Raw genomic sequence first — 16,138 nt, 5'->3', positions numbered from 1 at the left:
TTCTAAGTTATTTATTTTTTATTTATGTAAGTCATTTCAGCCCATTTTTCGGTCATTTTAGTTTATCTTTAAGAATTTCATGTCAATCCTACATTCACACATTCATTCATTACACGAGAGCACGCGACTAATGGCTATCGGCCTTGTTATTAAAATCTTTACTTTCTTTTCCCAGACTGAAGATCCAGTTGAACCAACAGCATCTGAAATAGAAAACTTTGAAAAAGGAATCGTCATCAATTGTATCCTTTTTTTTTTTTTTTAATCTATTTTCACATCTGTCTGGGGGGGGGGGGGACTTTGTTTATCGATCGGTCATGCTTCAATTCGAAATAGCTTGTTTGTTGATCATATCATTGTATTTGGTTTAAATGTATTAGACGGTTAACTTCTCTCTGGCCAAGTCTTAATTTATTGCTTCTTCCCATGTTCTGACACTGTTAATTCAACTGTACTACGTCTACTAACACTCATCCATTTCTTCAACGTGACTAAACCAACGAGAAATTATTATTTGTTTATAATTATAAAACTCTGTGAACTTTGCTTTCTTGCTTGCTTACATCTTCGACGATTGGGCAATTTCATCTTCTATATATATAAAAGGCAAAATGTGTTTGTTTGTCTATTTGGATGTCTCGCAAAACTTTCGACAGAGGCGACAAACCTGACAAAATTGGTATCGTTTTAAAGCTTGACTCTCCGAACAACAACTATTAGGTGCTATGACAGATAGGGAATACTGGAAGTGTGAGTTCTATCTCGGCTGAGGCCGCATCATCATCATCATCTCTCTCACTCACACACACACACACACACACACACACACACACAGATTTCAACTGATATATATATATGAATCATCCACGTCTGTTTTTTCCTGTATTTTTTGTTTTGTTTTTAGACTTGTGGAGCCGTGTGCATCCCCATCAACTTTTGTCAGTGAGAAAATGATAATATGGTCATTAGAAGAACTTAAAGATAAATGAAAAATCCATGGCACATACAACATTTGGGGTCGGCAACTTGGGACCACATGGGGTCACAAGTAATTCACCAGTCATTTATATAATACACTTGCAGGGGGCGTCATAAAATACACTTAGTTTTTAATTTTTAATTTTTTTTCAATTTTCCCCCCAAACAAGGCACCGTGCTACTTTGAAGTAGGGGGCTACTATCAGACACATAATTTGCACGGATATTATGAAGGGAGTTTACATTACATTTGAACTTCTGCATGTCAGTACAGTAAGGAAAACAGACTCCCGGAAGGGAGTTCCAAAGTCTAGCAGTTCTGGGGAAGAAACTATTGGAGTAGAAGGCTTTCTTACACCTAGGAATCTCTGTGTAGGGGTGGGATTTTGCTGCTTATTAGGATTATCGGTAGTATTTACGTCAAAGGGGTACAAAGGCTGGTAGTTCGTCAGAGCATCCACCAGATTTCATATTTAATATTACAAAGCCTTTTTTTTTCTACAAACGAGTCACCACTTATCAAGGCCCAAAGCCTACTCGATATTTGAATGTTATATATATATACGACATAATAATTTGACACACTGGTCCCATTAGATTATCAAAGTTAAGCCATGTTGAGTCTGATCAGTACAAAAATGGGTGACCATTTGGGAATTCCAAGTGCTCTCCACTTATTTCGACATTGTTTCCAGTCATCCTGGACTTCTCCTTGCTACTAAACTCAAGCAGTACTGACTCAGGAGAAATGTGGTTGGTGATTTCACAACCCTTGCCACATGTAGCTACCTTTACAGGGAGTATCCATTGTCTCTTGAAACTGAATGAAGGCATCGATTGATCATAGATATAGTGATTTCAAAAGTGAAAAAAAAAAAAAAAAAATTGGGTGCCATCAGCTAGAATCGAAACCAAAACATTTAGCGGTTCAGCTGCGTTCCTTATCATTTGAACTATCAACAAACAAATATGAAAGATTTAAAATTAAACCACTTCAAGCTGTGAATGAATTTGCGCAAAAAATAATAGAAATATGGCGGCAAGTTGAAATGAACATATTTCTATATAAGTTATTCATCCATCTGAACAAAGATTTTATTAGTCGTAGACCATCCTGTGATTACTATTTCCTGTTTATTTCAGTGTTATATGACCAGTAGTTTAAGAATTTATTGGTTAAATATTTACATAAACACACACGTGTATACATTGTTTGATTTTTTATAGATAACATTGGAAAAACAACCCCCCTCCTAACGAAACTTGGCCCAATTGATCCCCAAAGAATGAATCTTTTTTTTTTTTAATTTTAGATATTATACATCTGGAGCAATACCAATCATGAAAATACCAACTTTGCAAGTTTTATAATAAACTAGCCTGGGTGCCCGGCGTTGCCCGGGTGTTTTTAGATGTGTGTTGAGCAAAAAAAAAAAGTGGCAGGCAGGCTCGAACCCACGACGCGAAGGCGGAAAAGAAAGTGAAAGAAAATCTGACGTCTTACCGCTACTCCATGATGCGACCGGAAGTGTAAAACGTTCAAATTAAATGTAGTCAATCAACAAGATTTTTTTTTTTTTTGTTACAAGGTGATCACCACTTATCAAGACTCGGAAGCCACTCAGGGATAAGGGTTATTGCATGTACAGTACATTAGTGTGGGGATTTAATAAAAATGTCTACTTAAGGGGGCGGTTGATCAGGAATTTGTTTACGTTGGACTTGAAGACATCCAGGTTGTAGTCAGGTGGGAAGCAGGCAGACGGAACAGAGTTCCACAGGCGTGCAGTTTTAAGAAAGCTTTGTTCATGGAATCTACGTTTTGATTTGGGCACAGATAAAGAGTGGGGAAAATTTTGGACAGTGGTTTCAGCTAGACGGGTGCTTTTCGTAAAAGATTTGCGAGGGGGGACCAGAGATTGGAGCCCAGACGAGCACCCGCCATGGAAACAACGATAAAACAAAGATAGGCTCGCAACGTCTCTTCTGTGGGAGAGAGGCTGCAGGGAAGAGAAAAGGGCACCCCCCACCAAGACACGAAGCCCACCTTGTACTCCGTCAAGGCAGGATAGGCTGTCTCCAGCAGCCCCCGCCCTGATATGGCAGCAGCACTCCATCCTTGGGCGCACTTGGCTTTTATATAGATAGAGAATTGCATCAGTAGTGAGGTATCTTCTGGAGTGGTTGTTGGAGAAAAGTTGTTTTTAATTGGGTGGGGGGACCAGCTCCCCAAAAAAGGGGGGTACTCTGGCAGTATCCAAATAAATAGTAATTGTCTCAGTATGAAGGGTTTCCCCTACATTGACCGATCCTGGATATGACCTAAAACTATATCCGATGGTGAGGCCCCAGCTTGCAGGCCTTGGGGAGTGTTGAGCCACCCTTTAATTGCCATTGCTCCCAGGTCCACTCTGACCCGGAGTGGTAGTACCTGTTAGGGCCCCAACTATGGGTTAAATAGAATCCGGCTTAAAAAAAATATACTCCATTAAAAATCGTTCTTCAAAATAACTAGATTCAGCATTAAATAACCTGAAAAAGGTTGATATGCCGTAAAACAAAAACAACCAACCAACCTACATTGACCAAGGACTAATTACAAAACAGATACTACCCGGCCCAAAGGCCAGGCTACATTCGAGTAGTTTTGCTTTATTTATACTAAACAGACAAAAAAAAAAAAACACTCAAAACGACAGAATTTTTTAAAACTCGATCATAAAAAAGGAAAGGAGCTGTGTCTGTCTGCAAATGCGAGATATTACAATCTTGGAACTTCTCCCGGAATCTAACCGACACAAGAACCCCCGATGCAAAAAGCTTTTTGTGGACATACACAAACGCGTGCACCCATTTTGCCTTTTTGAGTAAAAAAAAGAAAGAAAAAAGTGGTAGCAGGCAAACAGGCTCAAACTGGTACCGTGAAGGAGGCAAAAAACGATGTCTTTGTTGTTGCATCCATCACCTAAACGGAAGTAGTGAAGGTTTAAATTAAGGCTAGTCAATCAAAAAGAGAGGATGAATTTCGAAAATATTGGTGAAAAAAAGCGACCCCCCTCCCCTCCTCGTAGAAAAGTGCCCAGTCGAGAGTGAACGAATTTATGTTTTTAGACAATTTTTTTATATTTGTTGTCCGAAAGGTTGAGCTTCAAAACGATACCAATCTTGTGAAAATCTGTTGCCTCTGTCAAAAGTTTTAAGCAGACATACAAACATACATTTAAACAGACAGGTGAGATTTATATTATAGACCAGTGGGGGGTACCCAGCGTTGTCCGGGTGTTTGTAGGTGTGTGTGTGTTGAGGGGAGGGGTATAGATCAAAACAACCCTGTTTAAAAAAAAAAAAAAAAACGTTGTTTGGAGGCGTAAAAGGAAAAAAGAAGTTTTAGTAGGAAGGTAGGCTCGAACCCAAAGCCTTGACGCGAAGGTTGAAACGAAAGGGAAAACAACCGAGACACCTAACCATCTCGACCACAAGGGGAGAGGAAGTGAAAGCTGTCGTAATTTAACGTTTATAAAGTGAAATTCACAGGTACAAGAAAGTTAAGTCGCGTGATATTTGACCTAGTTTGGCGCTGCAAGCCAGTTTCTGTTTCCCCCGCCCCACCATTCGCTTTTTTTATTCTGAAAAGCGTAAGAAAGATGCGGCGATCAAAAACATCTAAAAAATAGCGCGTAAAAATTGGGCAAATTAACGATGGACTGGACCCCCGTTCTTAAGTCGTAGATATGATTTAGACAGCATATAAAAAGTTTTAAGCAGTTAGCCGACCGAGCGCCCTCTCGAAAAAAGCCTTTTGTGGAATACGCAAAAAGGACACACACACACACAGTAACACACATTTTCGCTTTTATATATATATATATATATAGACTAGCGGGGGGTACCTGGCATTGCCCAGGTGTTTGGCAGGGGTAGATCAAAACATGGTCGGGTGCTTGGAGGTGTAAACAAAAGGGAAAAAAAGCCAAACACCTAACCATCTCGGCCACGAGGGGGGAGGAATTGATAAGCGTGTTAAGTTAACGTTTATAAAATGAAATTGATAGGTGCGAGGAAGTTAAGTCGCATGATGCTTGACCTTGAAACATGACGTAAGCAATGGCTGTTCAGCAGTTAAGATTTTGTGCGGGACAGTTTTTATCGAACTTTGGGGTAGGAAAATGAGTGTCTCGAAATGAAAGCAACTGTCTGATATGACGGTGAAAAGCCGACATTGACCAAACGTTTACATTGCTTTCTGGAGACCACTGGCCATGGGCCGCGTAGGTGGCTATTCAAATCGAGTTTCGCTTTTTTTATACCGAAAAACGAAAGCAACACGTGGCGATCCAAAAATCTGGGATATTTAGCTTTTCAAAGTCGGGCAAATTAAATAGACAGGCAACCCTTGTTGTTAACTTGTAGACATTATGATTTAGAAATAAAAAAAAAAATGTTTTGGTTGGTGAGTATGAGAATCGAACCCGTACCCTTGAGTTGGAAATTAATGTGTGAAAAAAAACCCGTGCCACGGTAGCCATTTGGCCACCGCGACATACAGCGTAGACGTGTTTGAATTTATTTATTTAACTATAAAAACAGGCGTGCACAATAAAAGTTAACTCTGCTGCTTCCATTTGACCTAACTAAGAAGGTCAAATAGAAGTCACGCAGTTGTTTACCCAAATTTGACTGTTTTTTCCCCAACAGATGGAAACCAGCTCCCAATTGTCCAGATTGAATAGCAATTGTCTGATGTACAACATTGATAAAAGCTGATTGCTTCTGGACATTTCCCGGCGCAATGCCGAGGAATTGTTAATTTTGAATTAGTTTCGCTTTTTATACGAAAAAGCCTCATCAACACACGAGAAGCCAAAATAGCAATAATTTTGTAAAAGTCGACATAAATAAATCTAGATGCGACGCGCTTTCCCAAATCATACATATTATTATTTAGGACCAATATAAACAGTTGTAAGCGATCGTAACGACCCCGGAACCGTGTGCGAGAAAAGCCTTTTGAAGACATACACGAAATGATTACACACGTTTTGCCTTTTAGATGAGAACAGCATTCACTTTGATTTTAATCCAAAATGTATTTTTCCTTAAATGCTGCTTAGTGGATCCTTTTATTGCAGGTGATAAGGTTGAAGTCTATAAGGAAGGGTTCACGTTTCTTGAGGGGAAAGTGATAACTTTTGACGCTAACAAAGTTACCATCATGCCTAAAAGTGAAGATTTCAAGGTAAGAAATAGATTGTCCTCAATAAATAATTCTGCCATTAAAATCCAGGTACTTATCCAGTTTACGGCCCAATCTCTGGCAACTTGGCATCAGCATCTTCTGACGAAGCAGGCAGAAAAGACTGGTGCAAATACTGTTAGATGATACAAAATCTACCATCTTTGCCTTTGCCATGTTAAGAATGGATTTCTATTTGGAAAAACATTGGGAAAAACATAAGGAAGTGAGGATTTGTTGAAAGTCATTTTAGGTTTAAAGTATTTTTTCCTGATGTAAAGAATTTTATGCTTTTATTGAAATTTGTTGTTTTCTGACAATTGGATAAGTGCTTCAACATCTTCCGGCTGTTATATAACCTTTAGGAAGATGCTAACGTAAAGTTGACAAAGATTGGGTCATAAACTTAAGTACCAAAATCCGCAGATTCTAATTGCAATCGGGATAGATCCGCTCAAACTGAGAAGAATTTTTGTTTCTCTTTTCTTTTTAAGGAACCATTAGAATTTCAAATTGATGACGTTCATAAACATTTCGAAGTGGGTGACCATGTTAAAGTGATTCGTGGTTGTCATATTAACGACACTGGTATCGTTGTAGATATTCAAGATATGGTTATCATTTTCTCTGATTCAACAATGAAGGAAGTAAGTTTCTTTAATTTAATATCTTTTTCGAAAAATGTGAATGTGTGACAAAAAAATCTATTATTACTACTGAAAATACAAAATAATTCTGGGGCAACTTATAATATTAGTGTTCCTCATCAGCGTAGCCTTGAGTCACTGGAGGAGCATAGGCCATCCACAACAGCCCATCAGTGTCCACAGTCCTGTGCGATTTGCTACGGCTCTCCCCTGGAGTAGCCGGTCTGCTTGGCATCTACCTCCAGGTTTCTTCTCCATTTGTTCTCTAGTTGACCTCTCTTGCTCTTTTCCTGAGGGTCCCATGTCAGTGCCTGATGTGTGATGTTTGTTGGTTGTGTCCTCAGCATGTGCCCGATCCATCGCCATCTTCTTCTTTTAATCTCTTCCTCTGCTGGTACTTGGTTGGTTCTCCCTCAGAGATCTGTGTTTGGACAACATATATATATATATATTTAATAGAAATTATATTAATAAAAACTGAAGAAAGTGCTCAATACTGTTGTAGAGCAAATATGCATTTTATTTTTTATTACCGTATCTTTCTGTTAAGTTACATTATTGTTTCAGCTACCCAGCCGTTTTTTGGGGGCCGTCTGTAGCTTCCTCATACTTTTACAGAAATGTTCGTTATGATGTGATGAAAGAGTGAATGATGTCAGGGGAGGGGTGCGAGAAGAGCGGAATAAAGAGGAAGGGAACAAGGGGGAAAAGTGGGAGGGGGTGCTTGGTATGTCGGTAATGTTTTAGTTTTGGAGTTTAAGGACCTTGTGGGGGAGGGTCTGGGAAGTTCATTTCTGGTGTGGTGTATATATATATATATATATACACACACACACGCATACGGTACTGGGCTATTCGCTCCAGCTCCCTCCCCACCCCCAAGAATAGCCGGTCTGCTTGGCATCCGCCTCCAGGTCTCTTTTCCAAATGTTCTTTAGGCGGCCCCTTTTCCTCTTCCATTGAGGGTTCCATGTCAGGGCCTGACGTGTGATGTCTGTTGGTTGTTTCCTCAGGGTGAACCGATCAATCACCATCTTTTTCTAATCTCTTCCTCTACTGGTACTTTTCTTCTTTTTTTTTTACGCAGGAATCACCACTTTACAAGGCCCGGAGGCCACTCAAGGATAAGGGTTAATGGGTATACATTAGTTAATGTAATCATAGTGTTGCAATATTTTGGACCTATTAATGGGGTATGATCCCACACAGTCAGACGATTCTATTTATAAACGATGCTGCTAAGAACTGACGAATCAAATTAATTCACGTTCGGCTACCAACCAATCAGAAATGTAAGAAGCCCCCAGACGTACCCCTCCACCGTACTGTATACCGATACTCTATGGCCGACTGGGATAGCTTCCGTACATTCATATCTGATTTACCTCTGCATTCCATATTTAAAAAGGATGTGTCCTCTATAGTATCAGATCTGACCGAATGGTTAATTGCAGGCATAGACCAATTCATACCATCTAAAAAATTCCAACAAAAACCTAACAGCCAGCCATGGTTCTCCCCAGAATGTGCTGCTGCTATCGCGCACAGAAATCACTTTTTCCATAGCTACCAACGTAATAGATGCACTGAGACTAAAGCTGCTTTTAGGTCTGCCAGCAACCACTGTAAAAGAGTAATAAAAAATGCAAGAGATCTATATGCCCAGTCTGTTAAATCCAAGGTAGCTGATCAGCGGCTTGGATCCCACCAGTTTTGGCAAATAACAAATAGGATCCTGAACAGAAGTGTGCGCTCTATCCCAACCATTTTCAATGGACCAGAGGTCATCTCGTCAGCGTCAGACAAGGCCAAACTATTTGCAAAGAACTTTGCAGCTAATTCTACCCTATGCGACGAAGGCCATCAACTCCCCATATTTCCTCCTATAACACAGAACAAGCTAGGTAACATACAAATATCCGTGCATGAGGTCGCCAAGCTAATAAAGAACCTAGATTCCAGTAAAGCAACTGGCCCTGATGGCATCCCAATTATAGTGTTAAAAAAGCTTCAACCAGAACTTGCTCCCATACTTACGAAACTATTTAAGCGCTGCCTTAAGGAGAAGTGCTTTCCGACTCCCTGGAAGACCTCATCAGTTTGCCCTGTATTTAAGAATTCAGGTGATAAGTCATCTCCCTCTCAATACAGACCAATAAGTCTCCTGTGTGTTATGAGTAAGTTGCTGGAATCCATATTAAATAGAGAAATAGTCAACCACCTCAGCAGGAATAACCTTCTTAGTGACACACAATATGGTTTCCGCTCTGCAAGATCTACCGCAGATGTGCTGACGGTTATATCCCACAGGATTAGTGAATCTCTTGACAAAGGCTTCCTTTCTAGGGCAATTGCTCTCGACATATCAAAGGCCTTCGACAAGGTATGGCATAAGGGTCTACTTCACAAGATTTCCAGCTACGGTATAACTGGAAATGTTTTCTCAATCATTAAATCATTTCTCTCCGATAGGCTCATAAGAGTAGTGGTAGATGGACAAAAATCGGAGGCCTGCAATATAAATGCTGGAGTCCCTCAAGGGTCAATCCTGGGCCCAACTCTCTTCCTGATCTACATCAATGACCTCCCTAAACACATACTTAAATCATTCGTTGACATCTATGCTAATGACACGACCATCTACGGCAACACATCAAAGGCTGTAAATGACAAAGTTCTCTCTGATTCTCTCTCCTCTGATCTCGAGCGCGTGGTTCAGTGGGGGAAAATGTGGCTGGTTACCTTTAATGCATCCAAAACCAAACTGCTATCCTTACATCATCAACGCTCTGATCCCCATCTGGCATCAATTGTGATGGATGGCTCTCGTCTGGGTGAGGCCCCGTGTTTTGACAAGCTTCTGGGTTTGACCTTTACTCCTGATCTGAAATGGAACACGTACATCAAGTCTGTTGCCAAGGTCGCTGGAAAGATGGTGGGATCCTTCTACCGCTCCAGAAGATATCTCACTACGGATGCAATTCTCTATCTATATAAAAGCCAAGTACGTCCAAGGATGGAATACTGTTGCCATATCTGGGCAGGAGCTGCTAAAGACAGCCTATCCTGCCTTGACAGAGTACAAAATAGACTTCGTGGCTTAGTGGGGGATGCCCTTTTCTCTACCCTGCAACCTCTCTCCCACAGAAGAGACGTTGCGAGCCTGTCCTTGTTTTATCGTTATTTCCATGGCAGATGCTCGTCTGAACTCCAATCTCTGGTCCCCCCTCGCCAATCTTTCACGAAAAACACCCGTCTAGCTGAATCCACTGTGAAAAATTTCCCCCACTCTATATCTGTGCCTAAATCAAAACGCAGATTCCATGAACAAAGCTTCTTTCTTAGAACTGCACGCCTCTGGAACTCTGTTTCGTCTGCCTGCTTCCCTCCGGACTACAACTTGGATGTCTTAAAATCCAATGTTAACAAATTCCTAATGAACCTCCCCCTTAAGTAAACATTTCATCAAATCTCCTCACTAACGTAATGTACTTGCAAGAACCCTTATCCCTGAGTGGCTTCCGGGCCTTAATAAGTGGTGATCACTGTGTAAAAAAAAAAAAAAAAAAAAAAAAAAAAGAAACCAGAATTGCTTCATAAATATTAAACCTTTTCTGGAGCAATTTCACATGTTCTTTTCCCGGGTTTCGACACGGTAAGAATATTTTGTTCTGTGGAACTGTCTACTACAAACAAGTCACCTCCCAGGACTTGTGTGTAACAGCGAACCATCTGAAACTGTTCTGAAAGTCAAAATGGCTTACACTTCTAGAGTAATAAACATAAGTGGTGGGAATTTTGTAAATTGGATTACTTAGGGGGACTGTTCATCAAGAACTTGTTTACGTCGGACTTGAGGGCAATCAGATTGTAGTCAGCTGGAAAGCAGGCAGTCGGAAGAGAGTTCCACAGGCGTGCAGTTCTAAGAAAGAAGCTTTGTTCATGGAATCTACATTTAGGTTTTTGGTTAGTTCTGCTCCAGAGATCTGTGTTACTGATGGTAGTTGGCCAGTGGATCTTTACCCTTCTTTGAAAGCATGAGTTGATAAAAGTTTGCACTTTTCTTATTGTGGTCTTTGTTGTTCTCCATGTTTCTGCTCCATACAGTAGGAGTGATAATATTGCTATAACTGATATTAATAAACATTTGTCAGGTAATTAATAATATTACTAGCACTGATAATATTTATTAGGTCAGGCTACACAAAAATTGGTATTAAGCTTTCCTGGCATAATAGGTTATATCTTGATATATAGTACTCTAGCGAGGGGTACCGGGTGTTGGAGGGGGGGGTTAAAAAAAAGTAAGTATGAGAATCGAACTCGAACCGTTGAGGCAAAGTTGTAAATTAAAGTGTGAAAAAAAAAAAAAAAAACGTGCGATGTTAACCATTGCCCCACCGCGAGATGCTAACGGAAACACGTTTGAATTTATTTAATTACTTGGATTTAGCAGGTGTCTGTTTTAAATGAGGTCAAGTTTTGACTGCGGGATAGTATTCGTTTACTGCTGAACGCTTTTTTTTCCACCCCCAAGATGTTATAGGAAAAAGACTAACCCACATGCGGCGAGCGACAAATATTGAATATTTATCTTCCCGAAATCGAGCAAATTAAATAGACAGGCGAGCTTCGTTGTTAACTGTGAGATATTACCATTTATATGTGATATAAAAAGTTTTAAAAAGTTGTGAACCGACCGACCGCTTCTCTGAAAGAAGCCTTTTGTTGACATGCAGAAAAAGCGAACACACATACATACATTTTCGCTTTTATATATATAGATGACCAATTTGTGTGAAAGAGTAAGATAAATGAGAATTCAGATCGCGATTTATTTATTACTTTGAATTATTTTATAGCAACTGTTTAAATCGTTGTTTTACTATATTGATGCTGTAGTATTGGGAATCCCAGCTTAATTGCTATATAGGTAGTTTTAGAAATAGAAAGTTATGTAAGTATATTTTTCATTTCCCATTAGCGAGTTGGCAGGGTCACAAAAGGTTAGAGAGAATGCACCGGAAATTAGGGGTAACACGGGAATTATGGTCATAGGCTTCTGGTTGACGACTACATGGGCAGAGAGTGGTTTAGGCAGAAGAGGAAGCAGATCGGAGATTTCAGGTCTCTCCCGACAATCAGGGTTCGCGATGATAGGCTTGCCTTGAAATGAAAGATTGAAACTTCAAATCCATCTTGTTGTTTATCGATGCATCTGTCTGCTGTGACCACTCCCCACGAGATGGAGACCAGCGTCCAAGAAGGCATCATCCGCTGGCCACGGCAACCAGGTATGTACGCATTATACATGGCACATACACGTCTCAAAGGCTTTCGAGGCAAGAAACGGTGTAAAAATAAGAACACAGACACATATAACATGAACTGGACGTAACATACGTAAGAGCATACACACCCACGCCCGTATATGTAAGAACACAGGCTCTTAAAAATACCCGTAAAAGTAACAAGAAAAAGGAGAAGTAAACGAAATAATAACGTGAACAATTAAATAATAAATAGAAGGACCCAAAAGCCTTCATTTAACAATGCTAGCTCTCTTTATTTCTAAGTATACTTCAAATTATTTAAGGAATTAAACTTCTATTTTAATTTGCAGGTGAAAATAGGAGTTATCTTACACATTTTCTTCGTGTCCATTTTAAAAAGTTTTTTTTTTTTTTTTCATTTTAGCTGAATTTCTGGCACGATGACCTCCAACTTTGCACAGATTTAGAGAATGACGCTGCCGTGCTAGCATCAAATTGCCGTATCTGTTCTGTCCTTGCTTTGGATAGAGAAGATTCTTCTTGACGGGGGCAATTTTAATTTTTTTTCCTCATTCAGAGTGCTGGATATCTTTACATAAAAAAAAAAAAAAACAACACTGTGTCTAACTTTGCCCTCATCGGGAGGCAATAAACAGGGGCAATTTCAGTTTGGATATTTACTGCAGTTATTAAGAGTAATTCTTCGGTTCAGTTTCACAAAACAAAAAAATCCCTCATGCTTGATTTGACACTACAGCTAAGCTCAGCCCCCTCCCCCCTGGTTGAGTTTCACCTTTACAAGGAATACTACTATGTGATAAATTGAGTGATAAAAGAATTCACACAACTTAATGGGGGGGGGGGGTAAGAAAAGTGAGTAAAGCCGTAGTTTAGTGGCCTGAACATAATGCAATGAAAATGTGCACATATGCTGATAAATTATTGCTGATAAAAAGCACAGTGGAGTCTTAATATAAATGGAAGTGGAGCTTTACTATATATAGCTAAATAAGTCACGATTAATGTGCGACTAATTGCTGCTGCTGCTAATGATTATTATTCTTTCTTCTTTTTCTAGCAACTTTGACTCAGGCGATCTCCTTGCTCCATTAACAGAAAATATCGTAGGTCCACACCTAAAATGATATTTACAAAAAATAAACTTTTTTCTTTCAAGTATTCTCTCATAAGCCTGAAAAAAAAAAGAAATACAATAATGTTCAGACAATTTTCTTAACCCTTAACCGCCAGAATATTTTTTATGCGATAAATAAAAAATTTTAATCATGAAATCCACACGTGATGGAGGTTAGCATGCAATTGACGCACGAACATAAACAAACCCTTCATTTCATTTGTTGAACCATATATAGCCATGTACTTTGAAGACCAGTTAGGCTGACAAGCAATAGGAGTGAGAAATGTTTCCTATATATACTCTTCAAGGCTGGTAAAGGGTTATAACAATGTAACGGTAGAAAATATTTGTAAAAAAAAAAGTAAATAGAAACACAAGTATGTGTATGTAATATATATATATATATATATATATATATATGATGATTGCAATGTCTTGTCAGACGAGTGCCACTCCCTCAGACACTTAAAGTCCATGAGCCCAAAAATGACTTCCATCGCCATTTTTATAGACAAATCCCTGAGAGAGTATCTATACATAGATGATGTTACAGAGTCTTAACTTTGTACGACAGCTAAATCTCTCTCTCGGTTCAAAATGTTGAGATCCAGCAACAAGCAAGAGCGAGGTAGCCAGCAACAAGTTAAACTGCAGACCAGCTTAATGCGGGTACTGGTCTCCCGCTTTATGGTTTTTTAAATCAGAGATTCGCTTCTCCTAGAAAGGCCGCCTTCACCACGGCTTACAGGAGCCCTCTCCACCCCAACACATACATACAAACACACACGGTGCTAGTTGGCCGTTGACCCCGAAAAAGGGTTCATCCGCCCTTTGGAAGGTCTTGCTTTTAATCCTTCAGGGAGACTAGCCACCCTCCTCACCAAACAAGTTTGGTGGGGGAACCAGTTTAGTCGCCGGTGACCTGACCATGAGGCAGGTAGTACTGGGTTACATGGTACCAGCAGCATATAACATGACCTGACACACACACACACATATATATATATATATATGTTTGTATATATGTAGAAATCCTTAATGACTGAGGCAATTTTCTTTTTTCAATCCAGTGTGCTACTTAGTGGAGAACTGGATTTTTTCCTACATTTAAAACTGACCTGGTGTCTAACCTGGTCCTTATGGGGTGGCAAATAAATAACTATTCTTTTTTAAACGAATGTTTGGCAAAATCTCCAAAATTAACACTCAATTTGTTTTAAATCTGAAAAAAAATAAAATGAATTCTTTAAATATAATAAATCTACATAAAATAAATTAGATTCCTATTTACAGTAGTTTTCTGAGATTTTTTTTTTTTTTTTTACTTGGGAATCACCACTTATCAAGACCTGAGGGCCACTCGAGGGTAAGGGTTAATGATTATAAGATGGTAGTGTAGTAATCATTAATGGTGTAAATTCGGTAGAATTTGATTTTTTATGCAGATGGCTCAACAAGAATTTGTTTACATAGGATTTGAAGGCTACCATCTTGTATTCAACCGGGAAGCAGGCCAACGAAACAGGCGGGCAGTTTTGGGAAAGAAGCTTTGTTCATGGAATCTGCAATTAGATTTAGGCGCAAATAGAAAGTGAGGAAAATCATATAGTGGTTGTAGCTAGTTGAGTGTTTTTTTGTGAAAGTTTAGCAAGGGGGTATCATAGATTGGAGTTCAGTTGAGCATTTGCCATGAAAATAACAATAGACCAGAGACAGGTTCGCTACGTCTCTTCTGTGTGAGAGACGTTGCAGGGAAGAGAAAAGGGCATCGCCTACTCGGTTTTGAAGCTGGATAGGGCATGCCGAGCACCTCCTGCCCAGATGTGACAACAGTACTCCATTTTAGGGCATACCTGACTCTTATACAGGTAGAGGATTGCATTGACAGTGAGATACCTACTTGAGTGGTAGATTGATTCAATTATTTTTCTAGTGATTTTGGCAACAGATTTGATGTATGTGTTCCATTTTAGATCAGGAGTGAAGGTCAGTCGCAGAAGCTTGTCAAGACATGGAATTTTCCTGAAACGAGAGTTTCTTATGTTAAAAACAAGAAGCAATTGATTTTTCATAACAATTATGTTCAAGCCACTAAACTACGATTTTACCAAAAAGTGTTAATACTGTTTTCTTGAGTCTCCATGAAAAGGTTTTAAACTGATCAGAATTTGTTTAGGTTGTCAGAATCCACCAAATCTTATGTAATTAAATTATAGTTTGTAATGGTGGAGGAAGGAAGTGGAGGGGAGGGTTATGTCATCTTGAAGTCAACCTCTATTCTAATTATTCAGGAATTTTTTTACTTTTATTTTTTTATTTTTTTTCCTTTTCTCATAAATTTTTGTAAGAAAATATATTTTTTTGAAACAATTTTAAAAAAAAAGAATGTTTTTATGTAATAAAATTCTTTCAGATATTTTCTGTAAAGTTTTGAGTCTTTTTATTGTTTTTTTTTTTTTTTTCTTTTCGTAATTGTTTTGCTTTTTCTTTTAAATTTTTTGTGAGATCATATTTATAGTTTATATAAAAAAATAATCTTCCAAATGTCTTCTGTTGCAATATTTTTGACTCATATGGTCCCTTAGTGTTGGGAGATTCTATTTATAAACGCTGCTATTAGGAACTGACAAATCAAATTAATTCACATTCTGCTACCAACCAATCAGAAACCAGAATTGCTCCATAAAAATTAAACCTTTTTAGCAACGTTGCACATATTTTTTTTGTGTCAACACGAGAAGGATCTTTTGTTCTTTGACTCCAAAATTATAAAGTCCAGAAATTTTACAGAACAGCTGCCCACTGAGAATTCGTCATCTCCTGAACTTGTATAAAATAACTACCCATCGGAAAATCTTCTGAAACTAAA

General features: G+C 38.9%; 1 protein-coding gene across 1 annotated transcript in view; it reads left to right on the top strand.

Moving 5' to 3' along the window:
* LOC145240007 (transcription elongation factor SPT5-like) overlaps nt 1-13,630 on the top strand; it is a 72,888-nt gene extending 59,258 nt beyond the window's left edge. Inside the window, exons 12-15 of the mRNA XM_080103603.1 lie at nt 176-242; nt 6,090-6,214; nt 6,706-6,858; nt 12,556-13,630. Coding sequence (XP_079959729.1) covers nt 176-242; nt 6,090-6,214; nt 6,706-6,858; nt 12,556-12,675 — 465 coding nt within the window. The 3' untranslated portion in view covers nt 12,676-13,630. The remainder of the gene's footprint in view (nt 1-175; nt 243-6,089; nt 6,215-6,705; nt 6,859-12,555) is intronic.
* Nucleotides 13,631-16,138: the final 2,508 nt, after the last annotated feature.

This window comes from Euprymna scolopes, chromosome 19, assembly GCF_053919585.1.
Source record: "Euprymna scolopes isolate OS-2025 chromosome 19, ASM5391958v1, whole genome shotgun sequence".
NCBI classification, from domain to species: domain Eukaryota; kingdom Metazoa; phylum Mollusca; class Cephalopoda; order Sepiida; family Sepiolidae; genus Euprymna; species Euprymna scolopes.
This window is presented reverse-complemented; position numbering and strand designations above follow the sequence as displayed.